This window comes from Phycodurus eques, chromosome 19 (assembly GCF_024500275.1).
Source record: "Phycodurus eques isolate BA_2022a chromosome 19, UOR_Pequ_1.1, whole genome shotgun sequence".
NCBI classification, from domain to species: Eukaryota; Metazoa; Chordata; class Actinopteri; order Syngnathiformes; family Syngnathidae; genus Phycodurus; species Phycodurus eques.
Genome location: NC_084543.1, coordinates 17,124,738 through 17,147,908, shown reverse-complemented (window position 1 = coordinate 17,147,908; position 23,171 = coordinate 17,124,738). Strand labels below are relative to the sequence as shown.

General features: G+C 45.0%; 1 protein-coding gene across 2 annotated transcripts in view; it reads left to right on the top strand.

The window, feature by feature from the left end:
- ryr2a (ryanodine receptor 2a (cardiac)) overlaps positions 1-23,171 on the top strand; it is a 355,011-nt gene that overhangs the window by 296,484 nt on the left and 35,356 nt on the right. For both annotated transcript variants that reach the window (XM_061705277.1, XM_061705276.1), the window contains 6 exons: positions 4,298-4,428; positions 14,628-14,670; positions 14,761-14,894; positions 17,126-17,186; positions 17,880-18,026; positions 18,201-18,335. In XM_061705277.1, coding sequence (XP_061561261.1) covers positions 4,298-4,428; positions 14,628-14,670; positions 14,761-14,894; positions 17,126-17,186; positions 17,880-18,026; positions 18,201-18,335 — 651 coding nt within the window. The remainder of the gene's footprint in view (positions 1-4,297; positions 4,429-14,627; positions 14,671-14,760; positions 14,895-17,125; positions 17,187-17,879; positions 18,027-18,200; positions 18,336-23,171) is intronic.

Genomic DNA, 23,171 nt, shown 5'->3' with positions numbered 1-23,171 from the left:
AGTGGAAGTTGCCTAAAATGAGAGGAGCAATGTTGACAAAATACAAAGTTAATCTTCTGCACAAGACCTTACAAGAAATACTCATTTCTCGAACTGCCACCAAGAAAACAATTCCTATGAACTGTAAATGTATAAACAAATACAAAATCAATAAACATCAACCTATGGATCAACCTTCTATCAGAAAAACTACGACCAACATCACAGTTTTTAAGAAAAGTTGGTCCCCAATCTTTTCCTTCATAGAACCTCAACAAGACAAATTCAGCTCACATTCCTCCAAAGCGAAGAAAAAGCAGAAGGGAAGGGAACTCAGATTCAGATACGTATAATATTATCATCTATCTTCATTTACTTTATTTCCATCCATCCCTTTTCTGAGCCGCTTCTCCTCACTAGGGTCGCGGGCGTGCTGGAGCCTATCCCAGCTGTCATCGGGCAGGAGGCGGGGTACACCCTGAACTGGTTGCCAGCCAATCGCAGGGCACATACATACAAACAACCATTTGCACTCACAGTCATGCCTACGGGCAATTTAGAGTCTCCAATTAATGCATGTTTTTGGGATGTGGGAGTAAACCGGAGTGCCCGAAGAAAACCCAAGCAGGCACGGGGAGAACATGCAAACTCCACACAGGACGGGGCCGGGGATTGAACCCGGGTCCTCAGAACTGTGAGGCTGGCGCTCTAACCAGTCGGCCACCGTGCCGCCATTTACTTTATTTAATGTTTTTATTTAGTTTTTCTTCCTTTTGCTGGTATTGTTGATGCTTTTCTTTCCTTCCTTTAAAAAGGGAGAAAACGAGAAAAACAAAAAAATATACGGCAGATATCTATTTATCATCACTAGATTCAAGAGTTTAAGGATTCAAGTACTAGTATGATTAATATTATTGTCAGTATTATTGTTATCATGATTATTACAGTTGTTGTTTTCATTGCTACCAATGCATTTTTTGAATAATAATTGTTATTACAAGTATAATTAATTTCATTATTATCCGTGTGGATATTACGACCCCCCACAACAAAATATTTTTAATGCGTCCCATGTCCAATCAGCTCTATACAGCCAATTATTATATCAATACATACAGTATAAGACCTTACAGCTCACAGTGCATGTCAGAGAAAATGAGAATCATGAGGTCAAAGGAACTGCCTAAAGAGCTCAGAGACAGAATTGTGGGAAGGCACCGATCTGGCCAAGGTTACAAAAATATTTTTGCTGCACTTAAGGTTCCTAAGAGCACAGCGGCAAGACACATGAAAGCCCAGATAGAGTTTGTGAAAAAAACATCTGAAGGACTCCAAGATGGTGAGCAATAAGATTCTCTGGTCTGATGAGACCGAGATCGAACTTTTTGGAAATTAATTCTAAGTTGTATGTGTGAGGAAAACCAGGCACTGCTGATCACGTGTCCAATACAGTCCCAACAGTGAAGCATGGTGGTGGCAGCATCATGCTGTAGGGTGTTTTTCAGCTGCAGGAACAGGACGACTGGTTGCAATAGAAGGAAAGATGAATGTGGCCAAGTAGAGGGATATCCTGGACGAAAACCTTCTCCAGAGTGCTCAGGACCTCAGACTGGGCCGAAGGGTTACGTTCCAACAAGACAATGATGTCACGTTTGGGGTTTGGTCGAAGGCGAGGAAGGAAAGGCAAAAGCATCGAGTACACAAGAGCAGGGAAGCAGGGAGGCAACGCAGTAGTGCAGGAGTATATAAAATGGGAGCCTGGCGCAGCTGCCGAGGAGCAGGAACGAGAGCTTGGCGCAGCTGCCGAGGAGCAGAAACGGGAGCCTGCCACAGCTGCCGAGGAGCAGGAACACGGCCTGCAGTCGCTTCCTCAGCCTGCTGCCATTGAGGTTTGTGAGTAGACGGTATGGCTTCAGAACAACTCCGTGACTGTTCTTGAATGGGCCAGCCAAAGCCCTGACTTAAACCCAATTGACCATCTCTGGAGAGAGCTGAAAATGTCTGTCCACCAACGTTCCTGCAAAAAGGAATGGCAGAGGATCCCCAAATCTAGGTGTGAAAAACTTGTTGCATCATTCCAGAAAAGACTCATGGCTGTATTAGCTCAAAAGGGTGCTTCTACTAAATACTGAGCAAAGGGTCTGAATACTTATGGCCGTATCAGGTAGTGTCCACCAAAGGTTGCGAGGATTGCCGCCACGACAGGCAATGGAGGTGCGGAACATGGTCCACTCGGACTCGATGTCTCCCGCCTCCCCCGGAACGTGAGCAAAGTTCTGTCGGAGGTGGGAGTTGAAACTCCTTCTGACAGGGGATTCTGCCAGACATTCCCAGCAGACCTGCACAATACAATAGGGCCTGCCACGTCGGACCGGCATCTTCCCCCACCATTGGCGCCAACTCACCAACAGGTGGTGATCAGTTGACAGCTCCGCACCTCTCTTCACCCGAGAGTCCAAGACATGCGGCCACAAGTCCGATGACATGACCACAAAGTCGATCATCGAACTGGGTGTCCTAGTCCCAAGTGCTTGGACACCCTTATGCTTGAACATGGTGTTTGTTATGGACAATCCATGATGAGCACAGAAGTCCAATAACACCGCTCGGGTTCTGATCGGGGGGGGGGGGGGGGGGGCGTTCCTTCCAATCACGCCCTTCCAGGTCTCACTGTCATTGCCCATGTGAGCATTGAAGTCCCCAGTGGGACCGCTCTCCAGCACCCCCTCCGAGGACTCCAAAAAGGCTGGGTACTCTGAACTGCTGTTTGGTGCATAGGCGCAAACAACAGTCAAGACCCGTCCCCCCCCCCACCCAAAGGCGGAGGGAGACTACCCTCTCGTCCACCGGGGTGAACCCCAATGTACAGGCGCCCAGCCGGGGGGCAATAAGTATACCCACACCTGCTCAGCGCCTCTCACCGTGGGCAACTCAAGAGTGGAAGAGAGTCCAACCCCTCTCGAGAGGACTGGTACCAGAGTCCAAGCTGTGGGTGGAGGCGAGTCCGACTATATCTCGTTGAAACTTCTCGACCTCACACACCAGCTCGGGCTCCTTCCCTGCCAGAGAGGTGACATTCCACGTCCCTAGAGCCAGCATCTGTAGCCGGAGATCGGATCGCCAAGGTCCTTGCCTTTGGCCTCTGCCCAGCTTGCACTGCACCCGACCCCTATGGCCCCTCTCACAAGTGGTGAGCCCATGGGAAGGGGGACCCACGTTACCCTTTCGGGCTGTGCCTGGTGGTGAGCTCATGGGGTGGTGAGCTCATGGAAAGGGGAACGCACGTTACCCTTTCGGGCTGTGCCCAGCCACCAGGCGCTCGCCTTCGAGCCCCATCTCGAGGCCTGGCTCCAGAGGGGGGCCCCGTGAAACCAAGTGAAACCTAGATCCATTCATATTTTTCCTCATAGGGGTCTTTTCGCCGTGCTTTGTCTGGTCCCTCACCAAGGACCTGTTTGCCATGTGTGACCCTACCAGGGGCGTGAAACCCCAGACAACTTAGCTACTAGGATCACTGGGACACACAAACCTCTCCACCACGATAAGGGGACGGCTTCCAGGAGGGGTGCAATCAATCACAATCACATTTAAACTCATTTTGATGGGAATAATTCTCTCCACCTTGACCAGGGCCCCAGTCCAGCTGAAGAAAAACAGCCCCACAGCATTACGCTTCCACCACCATGCTTCACTGTAGGAAATGTTGTTCTCTTCTCTTGACTGATACCTTTAACAATGAGATCCAACTGATGCTGTGGAAGCTCTCTGTTGACCATGTTTTGTCTTTTAAGACGTGACTACAAAAATATCAGAAAAGCCTACTCGAATAATTGAGCTTTATTTTGCGTTAAACAGCGGCACTTTAAATCGTGGTATGTGTGTGGCGAATCCGATTTAACATTATTTCAAATGTAACTGGTTACATCTGAACACAGCCACATTATCACAGGTGTTAATCATACTTTTCTTTCAATTACGTTGTACAGGTTATAGGTCAAATTGAAGGTGGAAAAGGTTTTGAAATTATTTATCTTGGTCTCATTTGTCAAATACATTACAAAAACCTGGTATTTGAACAGGGTTGTGTCGACTTAATAATAATGTCCATTATACAGTATGTTGATTGCTAATCACATATACCTACACATACATAAATATACAATAGACACAAACGATGATTACTTTCACACCGAATAAATAATGAAAATCAACTTTTTCAAAACCAAAAACACCTACTAAAATACAGTAGCACTGTTCCTTTGGTGTGCATGTGTGTGTGTGGACGTGTATTGTGCATATGGGCAAATGTGCCATGTAGGTTCCATTGGTGGTCTTTAAGCGTGAAAAGGAGGTTGCCAGGAAGTTGGAGTTTGATGGCCTTTACATAACAGAGCAGCCATCTGAAGATGATATCAAAGGACAGTGGGACAGACTGGTTATCAACACACAGTAAGTAGATTTGTTGCTTATTTTGGTTCTTTAAAAAGCTCTTGGAAAAAAAACTGAGAGAACTGAACAGGGGTGTTTTCCATAAGAAAGGGGAGATGAAAGTAATATATTGTGTTTGAGGGTTCCAAATAGCTCTACTTGCAAGTTGTAAAATAGTTCCCAGACAGTTTCTGACACCTGATTGTGGTTGGACATGCATCCGTTTTCCTTTGCAGGAAGGCCTTTATGAACAGAACTCCTCATTCCAACTTCTTGTAGCAATGATAAGAATGTAAACCGTAATACAACGAACAATTTACATGGGTAGTATTTCACTGCTCATTTCAACAGTACTGGAGGTGGGGCTCGAAGGCGAGCACCTGGTGGCCGGGCACAGCCCGAAAGGGTAACGTGCGTCCCCCTTTCCATGAGCTCACCACCCCATGAGCTCACCACCTGTGGTGGTCCCCCTTTTTAAGAAGAGGGACCGTAGACTGTGTTCCAACTACAGGGGGATCACACTCATCAGTCTCCCTATTCAGGGATGCCGTAGTCGAGGGTCTGTCGGGAAGTCGCATTTCATATTCAGGAGGAACAGTGTGGTTTTCGTCCTGGCCTCGAGGGTGCACAGGAGTTCCCCCAACCGGTCTATATGTGTTTTGTGCACTTGGAGAAGGGGTTCGACCGTGTCCCTCGGGGAGTCCTGTGGGTGGTGCTTCGGGAGTATGTGGTGCCAAACCCCCTGATACGGTCCCTGTACGACCAGTGTCAGAGTTTGGTCCGCATTGCTGGAAGTAAGTCGGACCCATTTCTGGTGAGGGTTGGACTCCACCAAGGCTGCCCTTTTTCACCGATTCTGTTTATTACTTTCATGGACAGAATTTCTAGGCTCAGCCGAGGCGTAGAGGGGGTTCGGTTTGGTGGCCTCAGTATTGCCTCTCTGCTTTTTGGAGATGATGTGGTTCTGACATCAAGCCATGATGTCAGAACCTATCAAGCCATGATCTCCAATTCTCACTCGAGCGCTTCACTGAAGCGGCTGGGATGAAAATCAGGACTTCCAAATCTGAGACCACGGTCCTCAGTCGGAAAAGGGTGGCGTGTCCTCTCCAGATGAGATCCTGCCCCAAGTGAAGGAGATCAAGTATTTTGGGGTCTTGTTCACAACTGAGGTTAGAATGGAACAGGCGATCGACAGGTGGATCGGTGCAGCCTCTTCAGTGCTGTGGACTTTGTAACGGTCCGTTGGGGTGAAGAATGAGCTAAACCGAAAGGCGAAGCTCTCAATTTACCGGTCGATCTACATTCCTACACTTACCTATGGTCACGTGGGCTGTGACCTAAAGAACAAAGATCCCGGATACAAGCGGCCAAAATTAGTTTCATCTAGGAGGGGCTCAGAGTAGAGCCGCTGCTCCTCCACATTGAGAGGAGCCAGATGAGGTGGCTTGGGCACATGATTAGGATGCCTCCTGGACGCCTCCCTGGGGAGGTGCTCCGGGCACGTCTCACCGGGAGTAGACCCTGAGGACGACCCAGGACATGCTGAAGAGACTATGTCTCCTGGCTGGCCTCAGGATCCCCCCCGCAACAGCTGAATGAAGTGGCTGGGGGGGAGGGAAGTCTGGGCGTCCCTGCTAAAGCTACTGCCCCCGCGACCCAACTTCGGATAGGCAGAAGGAAATGGATCGAAGGATGGATGGATTTCAACAATAATAAAATGCTTTCAATCTGTCCCTGATTGTTCAGCCCCCCTACCAGATACAACCCCAAGCTAATGGACTCTGGAACACTATTTGACAACCTAATGGGCTTTTCCACCAACCAGCCCAAGAACTTTGACTTCCTGGTAGAAAAAGGTTCTATGTGGTTTGTGTTTCCATCGCACTTATTACAAGTAGTTCTGGGTAGCTTAAGCAAATGAAGCTGATGTTGCGCAAACCTCACACCTACTGGATCTAAAAAATGCTGGTATTTCAAGCTTTCAATGTCTAATTTTATATATTAATCTAAATTTCTAAGATTTTTGATACATTTAAAACCTCACCCTTTATCCAGGTGATGCAACTGAGAACTGATTCTCATTTGCAATGCCAACCTGGCTGCCGACAGTCTTTGAAGTAGGGAGTTTTATTATATACAGGTTCATTTCAATAAATTCGAATATCCATCTATTTTCCATACCGCTTATCCTCACGCGGGTCACGGGGGTGCTGGAACCTATCCCAGCTGACACTAGGCGAGAGGTTTAATACAACCTGAACTGGTCGCCAACCAATTGCAGTAAATTAGAATATATTTATTCTATTTTATTGAGATGACATATCGAAATAGATTGTGCAACAGAAGCTTGCAGATGTCTATAGATGTGATTTATCAGCTGGAAAATGCAATAGGGGCCTGAGTCTGAAGCCTGACACAGTTCCACTACAACTCACATCTATAGTCATCTCCATGCTTCTACATTTATTTAGAGTACAGGAAGTCCTCGATTTACGAACGAGTTCTGTTCTTACGCTGGCGACGTAACACGAATTTCCGCGTAAGTCGGATTTCACCGTTAAAGTCAAAATTTACAGCAAAATACTTCTGTTACGGGTATTGTCCCATGTGACTGTGACAGCAAGCTGAGTGTGTGTGGGCGTTTGCGGCGATGTGTGAGTGAGACTGCGAAGGAGGAAGGAGTGTGCGCCGGTGCGAGTGTGTACAGTAGCAAGTGTAGTGACGGCGACCGGGGAAGAGTAGCGATTAGCGGTGGACATTGTTGACGTTTTATGTGTAGAGGAGCTAATAAAGCCATTAAAGCAGCAAATCGGTGGTTCGTGCCTTAATTGTTGCCGCCACCCAGCTCAGCTGTGCAATGAGAGAAGGGAGTTAACCCCTGCGTCAGGTGACTGTAGCAAGAAAGGTTAACACTTCATATAAAGAAACTAAAATACATTAAAATAAAAAAAAGATGCTGTACTTACCATTCCTGCTGAGAGTGTGAAAAAAAGGAGGGCGAAAAAGGCAAAGATACTCCCGCCACACAAACACAGACAAGCACTATGCACTAGCTAAGCAGAAACACTATGGTGCTGGGACAAAATGGCGGACGAGGCACGGGCATCGTAAAGTCGAAACACTTCCTGAATATATACATTTATTCAGAAAGACAAGTTTTTCTTATGTCTTGGCATTCAGGCGGTTACATTTTTCTTCATGCAAGTTCTCCAGCTTGAGAGAACATCTTCTCACATGCGTTTTATGGACTTTTTATTCAACATGTGCTATAATGTAATATTTAACTTGTTACTATACCACATTGTACAGTTTGTATATATATTTGCTTGTATTACTGTATTTGCTTATATTTTGCTTTGTTTTACTCGGCTGTCTGCAGCCAGGTTGGCAGTGCAAATGCCTTACCTGGATAAGGTTAAATTCTTCTTTTCCTTTCGGCTTGTCCCTTTAGGGGTTGCCACAGCGCGTCATCCTTTTCCATGTAAGCCTATCTCCTGCATCCTCCTCTCGAACACCAACTGCACTCATGTCTTCCCTCACGACATCCATCAATCTTCTCTTTGGTCTTCCGCTAGCTCTCTTGCCTGGCAGCTCCATCCTCATCATCCTTCTACCAATATACTCACTATTTCTCCTCTGGACGTGACCGAACCATCGAAGTTTGTTTTCTCTAACTTTGTCTCCAAAACATCGAACCTCGGCTGTCCCTCTGATGAGCTCATTTCTAATTTTATCCAACCTGGTCACTCCTAGAGTGAACCTCAACATCTTCATTTCTACCACCTTCAGCTCTGCTTCCTGTTGTCTCTTCAGTGCCACTGTCTCTAATCTGTACATCATGGCTGGCCTCACCACTGTTTTATAAACTTTGCCCTTCATCCTAGCAGAGACTCTTCTGTCACATAACACAGCTGATACCTTCCTCTGCTTGGACCCGTTTCTTCACTTCCTGACCACACTCACCATTGCTCGGGACGGTTGACCCCAAGTATTTAAAGTCCTCCACCCTTGCTATCTCTTCTCCCTGTAGCATCACTCTTCCCCCACCACCCCTCTCATTCATGCACATATATTATGTTTTACTTCGGCTCATCTTCATTCCTTTGCTTTCCAGTGCATGCCTCAATCTTTCTAACTGTTCCTCCACCTGCTCCCTGCTTTCACTGCAGATCACAATGTCATCTGCAAACATCATGGTCCACGGGGATTCCAGTCTAACCTCATCTGTCAGCCTATCCATCACCACTGCAAACAGGAAGGGGCTCAGGGCTGATCCCTTTTGCAGTCCCGCCTCCACCTTAAATTCATCTGTCACACCTACAGCACACCTCACCGCTGTTCTGCTGCCCTCGTACATGTCCTGTATTATTCCAACATACTTCTCTGTCACTCCAGACCTCCGCATGCAGTACCACAGTTCCTCTCTGGGTAATCTGTCATAGGCTTTCTCTAGATCTACAAAGACACAATGTAGCTCCTTCTGACCTTCTCTGTACTTTTCCATCAACATCCTCAAGGCATATAATGCATCTGCGGGACTCTTTCTAGGCATGAAACCATACTGTTGCTCACAATTACTCACTTCTGTCCTGAGTCTAGCCTCTACTACTCTTTCCCATAACTTCATTGTGTGGCTCATCAACTTTATTCCTCTATAGTTTCCACAGCTCTGCACATCACCCTTGTTCTTAAAAATGGGCGCCAGCACACTTTTTCTCCATTCCTCAAGCATCTTCTCACGCGCTATAATTCTATTGAACAAGCTGGTCAAAAACTCCACAGCCACCTCTCCTAGATGCTTCCATACTTCCACAGGAATGTCATCAGGACCAACTGCCTTTCCATTTTTCATCCTCTTTAATGCCTTCCTAACTTCCCCCTTACTAATCATTGCCACTTCCTGGTCCACCACACTTGCCTCTTCTACTCTCCCTTCTCTCTCATTTCCTCATTCATCAACTTTCCATCTATCCAGCACACTACTTGCACCAGTCAACATATTTCCATCTCTATCCTTAATCACCCAAACCTGCTGCACCTCCTTCCCATCTCTAGCCCTCTGTCTGGCCAGCCTATATAGATCCTTTTCTCCTTCTTTAGTGTCCAACTTGCTATACATGTCATCATATGCCTCTTGTTTGGCCTTTGCCACCGCTACATTTGCCCTCTGTCACATCTCAATGTATTCCTTTTGACTCTTCAGATTACATCGTCTGCACAAGATGTAATCCACCTGTGTACTTCTACCTCCGCTCTTGTAGGTCACCCTATGTTCCTGCCTCTTCTGGAAAAAAGTGTTCACTACAGCCATTTGCATCCTTGTTGCAAAGTCTACCACCATCTGTCCCTCCAAGTTCCTTTCCTGGATGCCGTACTTACCCATCACTTCTTCAGCACCCCTATTTCCTTCACCAACATGTCCATTACAATCTGCACCAATTACAACTCTCTCTCTGTCTGGGACGCTCAGAACTACTTCGTCTAGCTCCTTCCAGAATTTCTATTTCACCTCTAGGTCACATCCTACCTGTGGGACATAGCCACTAATCACATTACACATAACACCCTCAATTTCAAGTTTCAGCCTCATCACTCGATCTGATACTCTTTTCACCTCCAAGACATTCTGAGCCAACTCTTCTTTTAAAATAACCCCGACTTAATTTCTCTTCCCATCTACACCATGGTAGAATAATTTAAACCTGGCCCCTAAACTTCTAGCCTTACTGCCTTTCCACCTGGTTTCCTGACACACAATATGTCAACCTTTCTCCTAATCATCATGTCAACCAACCCCCGAGATTTTCCTGTCATAGTCCCAACATTAAAAGTTCCCACATTCAGTTCGAGGCTCTGTTCTTTCCTCTTCTCTGCCGAAGAACCCGCTTTCCACCTCTACTTCTTCTTCGACTTCGACCCACAGTAGCTGAATTTCCAACGGCGCCCTGCAGTTTGACGGCACTGGTGACGGACGTTGTTAACCCGGGCCACGACCGATCCGGTATGGAATTCTTTGGATGAACGCTCATATTTGTTTGGCAAAGTTTTAAGCCGGATGCCCTTCGTGACGCAACCCTCTGCATTTATCCGGCCTTGGGACCGGCCTACAGTTTGCACTGGCTTGTGCCCCCATAGGGCTGCATTCCTGGATAAGGTTCAATGAATAAATAAAAAAATACATGGCTTCATGGACCGGCACGGTGGCCGACTGGTTAGCACATCTGCCTCACAGTTCTGAGTTCTTCAAATCTCGCCTCGCCTTTGTGGAGTTTGCGTGTTCTCCCATGACTGTGGCGTGGGTTTTCTCTCAGTACTCGAGTTTCCTCCCACATTCCACAAACATACATGGTAGGTTAATTGAAGACTCTAAATTGGCCGTAGGTGTGAAGTGTCAAGTTTTGGTGTCTGTAAATTTGTTTGCATTAAAAAAAAAACAGACTGTACATTGCAATTATTTATTTGTGAAGAGAAGGTTTTTTTATCCCCCCCCCCTCCCCCGCCCCACCTGTGACTAACTGGATTAGACTATCAGAGCGTGCCCACCGGCCAGCCTCACACCAGTGTTCTTCTCCTTTTGCTCGGCCGAGGAAGACGCACACACCCGCTTGGGCTTGGACCTCCGCTCGGCTTTGCACGGCTTTGGCCCGGCGACATAAGCTCGGCGAGCACAGAGTTTGTCCAGCCTGCTCCTTGTCCACCAAGTGCGGCTCATTGATAAAATCTAAAGATCGATGTCTGGAAGCCTCATGCCCTTCAGCCCCGGCCGAGGAAGATGCACACGCCCACTTGGGTTCAGACCTCCACTCCTTAGCGGGACCGAGTTGGCCAGCGGTGGACCTTGCCGCTGGGGTGGAGGCAGATATCACCGCAAGCCTGTGGCGAGGTCAGCCGCCGCGAGGTCCGCCACCTCCACGCTCGATCGGTGATTCAAAATTTTGCTTTTGAATGTATTTTAATCCTCTTATTTCGAGCTTTGTGTAACCCTGCATAATGGCAGCTCTGTCAATCAAAAGTAAACGCCTACAGAGGTCTATCAACCAATCAACTTTCGTCAGCACAGGCAGCCCAAACAGTTCCTGGTAGCTCTCGGAAGACCCTACCCACCAGGTGAAATGAAAAAATCCAGGGGGAACCTTACACGTCCCTGTATGACCGGTTTCAGCGTTTGGTCCGCATTGCCGGTATTAACTCGAATACTTTTCCAGTGGCTGTTGGACTCTGCTAAGGCTGCTCGTTGTCACAAATTCTGTTCATAACCTTCATGAAGAGAATTTCTCGGCGCAGCCGAGGCGTTGAGGGGTTCCGGTTTGGTGGCCTCAGTATTACGTCTCTGCTTTTTGCAGTTGATATGGTTCAATCAACCCGCGATCTCCAACTCTTGCTGGAGCAGTTTGCAACCGAGTTAAGCAGTTGGGAGGACAATCAGCACATCCAAAGCATCCCAGTGGAGGGGTTCAAGTATCTTCGGGTCTTATTCACGAGTGAGAAAAGAATAGAGGGGGAGATTTACAGGCGAATCGTGCAGCATCTGAAGTGATGCGGCCTCTGCATCGGTCTGTCATGGTGAAGAAGGAGCTGAGCTAAAAGGTGAAGCTCTCAGTTTACCGGTCGATCTACATTCCCGCCCTCACTTATGGTTACAACAAAGTATGGTTAGAACAAGATCACGGATACAAGTGGCTGAAATGAGTTTCCCTCAGTAGGGTGTACAGGCTCTCCCTTAGAGACAGTGTGTGAAGCTCGGTCATCCAGGAGGGGCTCAGAGTAGAGCCGCTTCTCCTCCGCATCGAGATGAGCCAGATGAGGTGGCATTGCCAATGAGAATCTTTCTCACTTTCCTTACCAGGACAAATACGGTTAAATAGATAAAATGAAAATAAATTGCACAGAATGTCTGCGTTTGGTTTCAGATTTGGTTTTTGCCTTCTTAGACTATATTTACAATTTTTTTGTTATTGCATTCAAAGGATTTGCAATGTAATGTTGTCTTTTTCACTTCAATTTATTTTAAATCTATCTCTTTAAAAACTTCTGCTTACTTCAAAGTTGGTGATCTGTTAAAAATATTGATATCAGCTCCAGATATAAATACCTGGAAATTAAAGCTGAAATGTTGATCTCTTTTTTTCGGTGTACTGCAAAAATAGAGGAATTGGCCTCTCTGTTCCAATCATTTTTGGAGGAGATTGTAGGTCATACATCCTGGGGGAACTATTAATACCTTGATATTTTATGTTTCCATTGTGAAGCTGATGAGAGACATGTAACTCCAGAATGGTAGGGTTCATTTGTCACATGGGTGGAATAGTACATTTATTACAGTTCATTGTATGAGACTGCAAAAAAGTTTGGAATCATTTTGAAAGAGGGGCTTTGTAATTATTGTAATAAATCAGCTTCATCGACTAACAATGTGTTCTCACCTATCAGCCTGGATTTATTTAAAGGCACACCGTGTAACTTATTCACTTGTTGACTGGCCATAATCAATGTCTGCATTTTATGCGTTATAATTGGTGTATTATGACCTCTGCTAATAATCTGATACATTCTCGCAAGCGAATAATTTTAGATTTATTCATACATAAGAGTGGTGACCTCATAGGGGAGTGCCATGGCAGTTTGCCTTCCTGAAACTACAGGGACAATCAAACTACTGAAACTACTAAGGGACAAGCAGCACCAACGCGGAATAACTGTGCGCTTCCCAGAGATTCAGCGCAGAGATTGAGACACCGGAGGAGAAGATCAGTTTATAACCATACCCCGGAAAATCTGCACTACTGCAGCGGCATAATGCAGGACCATGGATATGCAACGGAGACAGTAACGCCATCGATAAGAAATCGAAAAAGGCAAATTAAGCAGCGGAGCATTCAAAAGAGGATAAACATCGGGCTAGCCTTCCCCAGGTGGAAGGAGCTCATGAGAGACACAAACAATTTTAAAGGGACGCTTAAGTTGTCAGCTTTCTCCTCGACGTCAGTCAACACTGCCTAAATAAGCCTAAAGCTAACTGTTTTTCATTCAATTTTGTTATACAGTGTTATTCACCATAGGCAGCATAACACAATAGGACCAATTGTCTTTTATTAGCCGGCGTTCCAACAAATTTTCCTACTTCTGCGAATCGTCGTACCGGAGTACGAATTGACAGTTATATCTGTTGATCTTTGCCAGCGCAGATCAGTTTCAGTTCGGGTTCCAGCAATAAATGCTGAACAAACTAACCACAGCTTCCTCTCATTGCCGTTGCAGGCATTGAATCACCTTACAACAATCTCTTATAACCCTACATCAAAATGTAAATGGCGAGTAATTAGTACATACTTCTGAGGATCATAGCGTGTTGTAGACAGATTGTTGGGCAACATTATCACTTTGGTAACATTCGTTTGTGTTTGTTACCAAATTGTAGGTACATTCTAGCTGGCTGCCACACCGGAACAACATTTCAAAAAAAATATATTTTTTTAAAAGGCCTGTACACATGCACTAATGAGCCGATGCCTTTTGTAATATTTATGAAATTATTAACCTATTCACCTGAGTGAACAGTCCATCTACCCATCCATTACCACTGTGTAGTGGTAATGGATGGGTAGATGGTGACCGATGAACACTCCGTGAAAGAATCAGATGACAACTTGGAGGTTTTTTGCTATACTACAGCGATGCAGTTTTGGTTCTGAAATCAGGAGATTCTTCACCTGAGTGAAGACTCCATGAAGTATCAAATGAAAAAACGGCTACCATTGTTGCAATATGTGTTTGAAAAACTGAAACGCTAGAGTGCACTATTCGTTTGGGTGCAACACACAATTTCAATGCTAGATGGGACTAATTCCTAGACAGTCACTCCCTTTAATGGTACTCTTTGCCGCATTGTTGGTGCTTAAAGGATCAATAAATTTTGTAAATAATCCTGGCCAGAGAGAACGTCCTTGTCTGCTCCCCTGGTGGAATGTATAACTTGATGAGCTGATCCCATTTGTAATAGCTGTTGCTTTGTTTTTATCCAGTGGATAGACAATTCTCCACAGACATTTCCATATGGTGCTCTGAAAGAAGTTATTTATAACTCAGAGCAAAGATGGGTAGGCAGGACAACGCGTTGCTGTGCATTTTTGTGATTAAAAGTTACATCAATTCCAGCATCATTTATTTAGATCAAATGATGCTTCTAGTTATTTAGATATTTGCTTTATAATTTTTAGATCTTTCCCGAACAACTATTGGGATAAATTTGTGAAGCGAAAGGTATGTGTCTTCGACAGTTTAATTAGTAAAATTCCATTTCAAATGTGTCTCTGAAATATGTCAATAGAATTTCACTCTGCTTTTCCTCAGGTAATGGATAAGTATGGGGAATTTTATGGTCATTACCGGATCAACGAGCTTCTGGGATTGGACAAGGCTGCTCTGGACTTCAGTGGTGCTCATAAAAAAAGAAAACCCAGAAAAGACACCTACCTGGCTGCTGTGTGAGTACATTGCACTTTTATAAGAGAGAGTAGATAGAGTACATATCCGTTTCCAAATAGACTTTGGGCCTCATTTACCAACAGTCCAGGTTCTAATATATATATATATATACTTTTCAAGAAATTGTGGCATTTTCCAATGTATGTTTTATTGATCTGCAAAATTCATAAGGATATCAACGTGGTTAGGACCCAAAAATGCACGACTCCAAAACAAATGGACAGTTTCAAAAAGAGAGGTTTAATATACGGGTAGAGGTCGGTACGCAGGTAGGGTAATTTGGGTGAACAGGTGGTGAAGATGCTCTCAGGAGCAGGTTTGTATGAGACAGCAACCGGAACACACACCCATGACAGTAGGTAAAGTAATAGTTTACAGCATTTTCTGTAACTAAGTCCAGGTGACAGCGGCATTGTGGACAACTGGTTAGGACATCTGCCTCACAGTTCGGAGGACCAGGTTTCAAATCCGGCCTTGCCTGTGTGGAGTTTGCATGTTCTCCCTATGCCTGCGTGGATTTTCTCCGGGTACTCCGGTTTCCTCCCACATCCCAAAAAACATGCATGGTAGCTTAATTGAAAACTCTAAATTGCCCGTAGGTGTGAAACTGAATGTGAGTGCGAATGGTTGTTTGTTTATATCTGCCCTGCAATTGGCTAGCAACCGGTTCAGGGTTTACCCAGGTCACCCAGAGTCAGCTGGGATGGGCTCCAGCACCCCCGCCACCCTAGTGAGGATAAGCTGTATGGCAAATGGATGGATGGATGGATAAGTCCAGGTGAAGAGTTCAATGGCAAAAGCAGACAGCTCCGTTTTGTTATGAAGTGAGTAAAATAAGGTTCATGTTGCTTTTTTAAATCTCTGGTTCCATGTTAAAGCTAATCATTGTATTTAAGGTATAACACATTAATATAAATAAAGCAGTTATGAGGCTAATTTGTCAAATATCTACATTTCATTGAAACGGTCTTTCAAAGAGGTCTTTGTTGTTTCATCGCAAAAACCACTTCAAGAAACCAAGTCCAAAAATTTTCACTTCACTGAAATGGTAATTTTTGTGCCTTATGATTAAAGGTTAATAACAGGTGAGTGGACTAATACTATAGTCTCTTGAACTAACCCTTAAATTAATGCATAATCCTAGCCCTTCAAGTCACATCACGTCCTCTTGATTGCGGTATCCTCAAGATCCTGTCGACCCACTTGATTGCGACCAACATCAGGGCTCCTCGTAGAATCTGTGGACCTGATCATTAACACCAATATCACTGACGTAGTGATGGGAATTTCAGCTCTTTTTCGAGAGCCGCTCTCCCAATTGGCTCCTCAATTTTTTTGGGGCTCTAATTAATTTCTTACCAATTTATGTATAAAACTATATACTATTTGATAATTAATTAAATAATAGTTTTGTTCGTTGTTCGTTAAACAGAAACAATGAGAAAAACAACAACAAATCAGCTCCATTTCCCATCGTTGACTTCAGCGAGCTCCAAAGTGAACGTCAGGAGCATCCACAATGGGATTGTTCGCGATTGACATTTCACATTTCTTTTAAACCCAATCCAAGCTATATTAAAAGCAAGTTAATCAATAAGTGGTGCAGACATGTTTGAGGACGTCCGTGATAAGTTTATGATGACGTAAATACGTATGGCTCATGATAGGCTTAAATGGAGTTGATGGTACCTGCAGCAAAATTTAAATAGCTCTTGTCGGTTTCTGCAGTTAAACCTGTATTTTTGATGATGTTTGATTTTCCAGGGTTTGAAAATGCACCATCGAACGATGTGCCATGACAGGCAGTCTGCTACTAGGCCTGTGTCTACTTTTGTCTAAATGGTGCTTGATGGTTTTTGTGTATTAACTTTTCATGTATTCTTAAAAAACTCTGTGTTAATAAAAGCTCAATAGCAACATACGTACACCAGCAATTTAACAAACTTGGCTGAACACAAGAGGGCGTGACAGGTCTCAGCAAATTGACCGACAAGCTGCGCAAAAAAAAAAAAAGAAATCAGATACCTACAGAAGGTATCTGACTTCTGGAGGCCAACCAGACTGCAGAACAAGTAGAACAGCCAGAAGGCTGTGGTCTGGCCCACCCGGTAGAATGCCTATAAAAAGAAACGATGCTGGCAAAGCTGCTGAAAGATGACATAACCTCTATTGGTGAGAAGGAGGGATTTGGTCTAACGAGTACATCATTCTTATTTGGTTTTGTCAACAGGCTGAACTCCATTGATGTCAAATACCAGATCTGGAAGCTGGGAGTGGTGTTCACTGACAATGTAAGCATGCATATACAGGTAGTATGACTTGGCGACTGTGTCTGGAGCCACCATCTAGACTGATGATGTCAGATTCACTGGAATCTAGGTTTAAAACAATGATGGTGCCCCATAACACTGTGCTTGGTCCCTCCTGTGGCCCCCCTATGAATGGATTTTGATGTACCAACCCAGTTGTTTTGTGATTGGACTTGTCTGGCAAAACTTTAAGTCAGCACCTCCCTCCCTCCCCATCCACTCCCTTCGTTATTTAATGGTTGACACACCTGTAATAAAACCTTTAGACCATATTGGACAATCTATGCTTTTAGAGTAGTGTTTGCTTTTGATGCATTTCGATGACGTCAAGCTCGCATTGATTATTCCCAATCTCTTTGTTTACACTGCAGTTCCATTGACAGATATCCAATGCATGTCAGATTTCTATTCACATTTAGAAGAGGTCTAATTCTAATCTGATGATATTCACTTCAGTGTGTATTGTTTTTTTCTGCATGCTGCCATGATGCATATTGGAATTGTCATTTGAACCATACAGTATAAATCTAGCCTTAAATGCTAAAAAGTACAATTATGAGCTGAGCTTTTTCAGTAAAACAAAAACATGCTACACTTGATTCTAAGACCTTATCTATCCAAACAAGTTGTCCACCAGGGCTCTCCCAGACTTGTTGTTTCTCTGCCACCCTACAGTCGTTCCTGTATCTGGCCTGGTATATGACGATGTCCATCCTGGGTCACTACAACAACTTTTTCTTTGCTGCACATCTGCTTGACATTGCTATGGGTTTCAAGACACTGCGGACCATCCTGTCCTCAGTGACGCACAATGGCAAACAGGTCTGCTTCTTTGGGCCAGCAAATCTCCACTAATGTGTTGTACAGCGCAAGATAGCCATCTCATGATACAAGTGCCATCATTCATGTATTATATCTCTTTGTCTCTTTGGTAACAGACCACTTTTATACTTTCTGTATAATGGCTATTTTGTTTGTGACTGTCTTTCCTTTCAGCTGGTGTTAACAGTTGGCCTATTAGCAGTGGTGGTGTATCTGTACACAGTAGTAGCCTTCAACTTCTTCAGAAAGTTCTACAACAAGAGTGAAGATGGAGAATTACCTGATATGAAATGTGATGATATGTTGACTGTGAGTATTAGAAGGATTTCATTCATTCATTCATTTTCCGTACGGCTTATCCTCACTGGGGTTGCGGGCAAGCTGGAGCCTATCCTAGCTGAGAGGCGGGGTACACCCTGGACTGGTCGCCACCCAATCGCAGGGCACATATAAACAAATAACCATTTGCACTCACATTCACACCTAAAGTATGGGCAATTCAGAGTCTTCAATTAACCTCCCATGCATGTTTTTGGGATGTGGGAGGAAACCGGAGTACCTGGAGAAAATACACGCAGGCACGGGGAGAACATGCAAACTCCACACAGGCGAGGCCGGATTTGAACCCGGGTCCTTAGAACTGTGAGGCAGACATGCTAACCAGTCGGCCACCGTGCCGCCGAGAAAGATTTTACCTGGGATATTTGATCATACACAATACTAGTAGACTGTCTAAACCGTTTAAGTTTAAGTTCCCACTTAGTGACGGTGTGAATATGACTGCGAATGGTTGTCTGACCTTGTCAACCAGGTCGCTGATACAGGGCAATATATAGTATATATATGGTCTTTAAATAAATATATAATGTATATTATGTGTGTGTGTGTGTGTGCATGTGTGTGCGTGTATGTACGTGCTGTAGGGTTGGGAAGGGTTTGAATTAGAGCGATTCCGGTTCCGATTGTGGTTCCTTATTTCGATTCCGGTTACAAACGATTCTCGATTCCGATTCTTTTTGGGGGGTGGGTCAAAAAAGTTTAAACAAACGGTGTTCAAATTGTGAACATACATTTTATTAGCAGCCCGCAGCAGAGACTAAAATGAACATTTGACTCGAGGTTCTTTATAATGTGTCAAGTCTCGCTAACCCCAGACTCCTATGAACCTTTAGGCACTGTGAGAGTCCTGACTGGCCCCTCCGTTTAAAGATGTTAAAGCTCCCCGTTGTCCCTGCGTAGTACACAGTGGACCGTAAACGGCGACGGGAGCTTGCTTAAGCCGGTGTCGGGAAGGATTCGCCTCGGTTCTCACAGCCATCTATGAAGCATCAGTCCCGCTTATGTTAGGCCTCACCGCCACAGAGTAACCTCAGTAGATGCTGAGTGAAATGCTAACCACGCTCCTTTAAAGCTGCTCCCTCCCTATTGACTTGTTGCACTTAGAATGACCTAGAATATTTAGACGGTCTTGTTACGACAGTCAGGACCTGTTGTTGTTTAAATTATAACCGAAACAACCTTTCAAGTATTCAGGCGCACTGTATTCAAACGAAAATCTCTGTTACTATGTCAGAAACAATTCACTTTCACTTCAAAAGTTCACTTTCACTGCTGAGTTGTTGGGTTGGTCTCGAGACTTGATCCACACCCACTGTCCAACTCTGAATGGATTTGTTGTTATTGAGTTGTCATCTTTTGTTGGGTTTCGTCTTGCCTCCAACGACACAAAGGGACAGTTGGTCCAGGTCCTCAGAGGGGGAGGTTCTTCCTGTCCTACTTCTCCCATTCAAGTCAACAGTTAGTTCAAATGATTTTGTACTCCATTCTTTATCCTTAACATTTTTACCGAACCAATTTTTGATTAGGCCAATGGGTCTTTCAGCCACACCATTTGCTCGAAAGGTTTAGGGGGGTGAATAAACTCTGCTTATTCCCCATTTTTTCTTCTTTGAGGGCATGAAAACAATAATGACTGTCAGTTATAATTCTTATCTGTCCAATGTGTCGGTTGATAACTTCCAGTAGATCTTCCAAAACTGCAGTAACATCTCCAGCCTGTACACTGCCAGTTGTTCGTCCTTTGCCACGGCATCTCTTGTCACCATTCTGCTTAAGAATGAAGCACCCGGGAGCATGCCGACCTCCAGCCTTCAAGGACCCGTCAGTGTAGAGAGTCCATTCAAATTGTGGTCGGTCCTCAGCTTGCTTCGGCTCCACCCGCTTCTTGGTTGAGGTCGTCACTGGTCCGATTTCAAGGTCAGGGTCTAGTTGTCGATGTAAACTGTGACATCCAAACCACCCAGCACCTGCAAACCGGTGATTGAAATACATTAGGAGAATTTTTGTATCTTTGTGGCAGTCTTTGCCATGCATATGCGTTACCTTTGTGGGTCAATGCCGTTTTCCCCTGTTGGCAAGTCTCAGTGAAAAGAATCCATTCGACAAGTCAATGCAAGATTTGTATTTTCTCACCTTCAGTGTTTTCAGTGACGATTGACGATTTATGAGACTGGGTCTATTAGCCACTGTCCGGCGATTGAGAGCTTTAATGTTGATAACAGGTCTCCAGCCTCCCCCAACTGCTGCCTGTATAGGACTGTTGGTAATGGAGTTAGGCTCCTCTCGTAAGATGTTCAGCCTCAACAATTCTTTCATGAACATGTCCATTTCTGCCACAGCTCCAGGATTAAGAGGGTACTGTCTTACTGGTGGGTGTACAGCACCGCAAATTGTATGCATATACTTTGGACCTAGGTCCCCACAATCATTCTTGAAATGGGCCACCAATGCCTTCTCCAGGATTTGGGTTAGTCTTTCCTGCACTTGCTGAATCTTGACAGTGGGCACATACACTGGTTTATACCACTGCACCGGAGCGGTGCTATTCGAAGGTCCTACTCGAATCGATCTTGCTTCTAACTTCTTTAAGCGCTTCTCCACCGATTGGCGTTTATTCCTCATTTTGTCTAAATCTTCTACAGCCCCAATTCCAATGAAGTGGGGACGTTGTGTTAAACATAAATAAAAACAGAATACATTGATTTGCAAATCATGTTCGACCTATATTTAATTGAATACACTACAAAGACAAGATATTTAATGTTCAAACTGATAAACTTTATTGTTTTTAGCAAATAATCATTAACTTAGAATTTTATGGCTGCAACACGTTCCAAAAAAGCTGGGACAGGTGGAAAAAAAGACTGAGAAAGTTGAGGAATGCTCATCAAACACCGGTTTGGAACATCCCACAGTTGAATTGGGAACAGGTGGGTGCCATGATTGGGTATAAAAGGACCTTCCCTGAATTGCTCAGTCATTCACAAGCAAAGATGGGGTGAGGTTCACCTCTTTGTGAACAAGTGCGTGAGAAAATAGTTCAAGGACAATGTTCCTCAATGTACCATTGCAAGGAATTTTGGGATTTCATCATCTACGGTCCATAATATCATCAACAGGTTCAGAGAATCTGGAGAAATCACTGCATGTCAGTGGCAAGCCCGAAAACCAACATTGAATGCCCGTGACCGATCCCTCAGGCGGCACTGCATCAAAAACCGACATCAATGTGTAAAGGATATCACCACATGGGCTCAGGAACACTTCAGAAAACCAATGTCAGTCAATACAGTTCGGCGCTACATCCGTAAGTGCAACTTGAAACTCTACTATGCAAAGCAAAAGCCATTTATCAACAACACCCAGAAACGCTGCTGGCTTCTCTGGGCCCGAGTTCATCTAAGATGGACTGATGCAAAGTGGAAAAGTGTTGGGTTTCGACACATCCCAGTCGCACATTCTTTGCGATCTTCTTAGAGGCTTGCCATACCCCCCTTACCTCCTCAGGCTTCTTGGCTCCTTGCGGGTCGCCCCTCTCAACTCTTTCGGTTCTTAGTCCGCTTCATGGGTTGGAGCCGCCACAGAATTTAGGCTGGCCACATGGTCTTCAGCTTCATCTTCTTCTGAATCCTGCTGTCTGTTTTCATCCTCAGACGGAGGTTCGACAGCATCATCACCTCCCGCGGCTGCCATTGGCGGTCCTGCTTCAGTCTGTGGTCCACTCACTGAGGTCATCTGTATGAAGGGCTGCTTCCCCATGTCCTCCCCACTTGGTGTGGAAGTAGCTGGGCTTAGCGCACTGGTACCTACGTTGCAACTTTTTACAAAGCTATTTCCTAATCCATCCACATCAGCAAATGTCACTGTCAACGGCGTATTAGGTTGCGTTGGGGTTGTGGCGAAGCAGGTGTCTCTTTTTGGTCTTGCATGGCAGGTTTCCTTGGTTTCAGTGGAGGGGACGGAGCTTCCAGTTCAGCCTCTCTTACTCGCTGTTCATGCTGTTCTCTACCAACTCCTTGCCTGATAAAGGATTACAGGGTGTAGCCACCTGGACTCTCATTGCCCACACCGCTGCTCTTTCTGCTTCCTCCCAGGGTAAACCATAAGAAGGTAGCCCGTTCACATCGACAATCACCCGCTGTGCTCCTCTTTCAATGGCTACATCCAATCCAACTCCAGTGGTCCTTGCCATCAAATCCCTATATTCACGTTGTCCTTGTTTCATAGGAAGGTGGATAATCATATAGAAGTAGGAATTACCTCTGCTTGTCACCAACCTCCTTAACATGGGTGGGGAACCTACTCCTTCAGTTCTCCTCTATATTCAGGGCCAGTCTCAGTCAAGAATTTTGCCCGGAATTTCTTGTTGTATGGTTGGAAGTGCGTGTCTGTTAGTATCAACAAAACATCCCCATGGAGGCCCCATGGTTCCCCGTGGTACATGCAGATCCTTGGTCCTCCGTTGGTTTCCACATACTTTGTTGACAAAGGCAAACTTGGGAGAGGTTCCGTTCGAATGAGAGGACGTATTTTACTCATTTCCATGTGTCTTGTTTTGCTCTTACATTTTCGATGAAATGGTAGCTCTTAAAAAGGGTCTCCTCCTCTGACTGGATATCCCACTCGATATCCACATGCTTGCCATCTGGTGTTGGTATCATTTCGACCGAGTTGGAGGCCCAATCCACTGTGGAGTCCGTCCCCGGTCTAGGTCTTACCGTCTCCTTGTCTCTCTCTCTCTCTGTGGTGACGCACAAGCTCCCGCAGTGAATCTAGTAACTCTGCACAGTCTTTATAACGACTCGC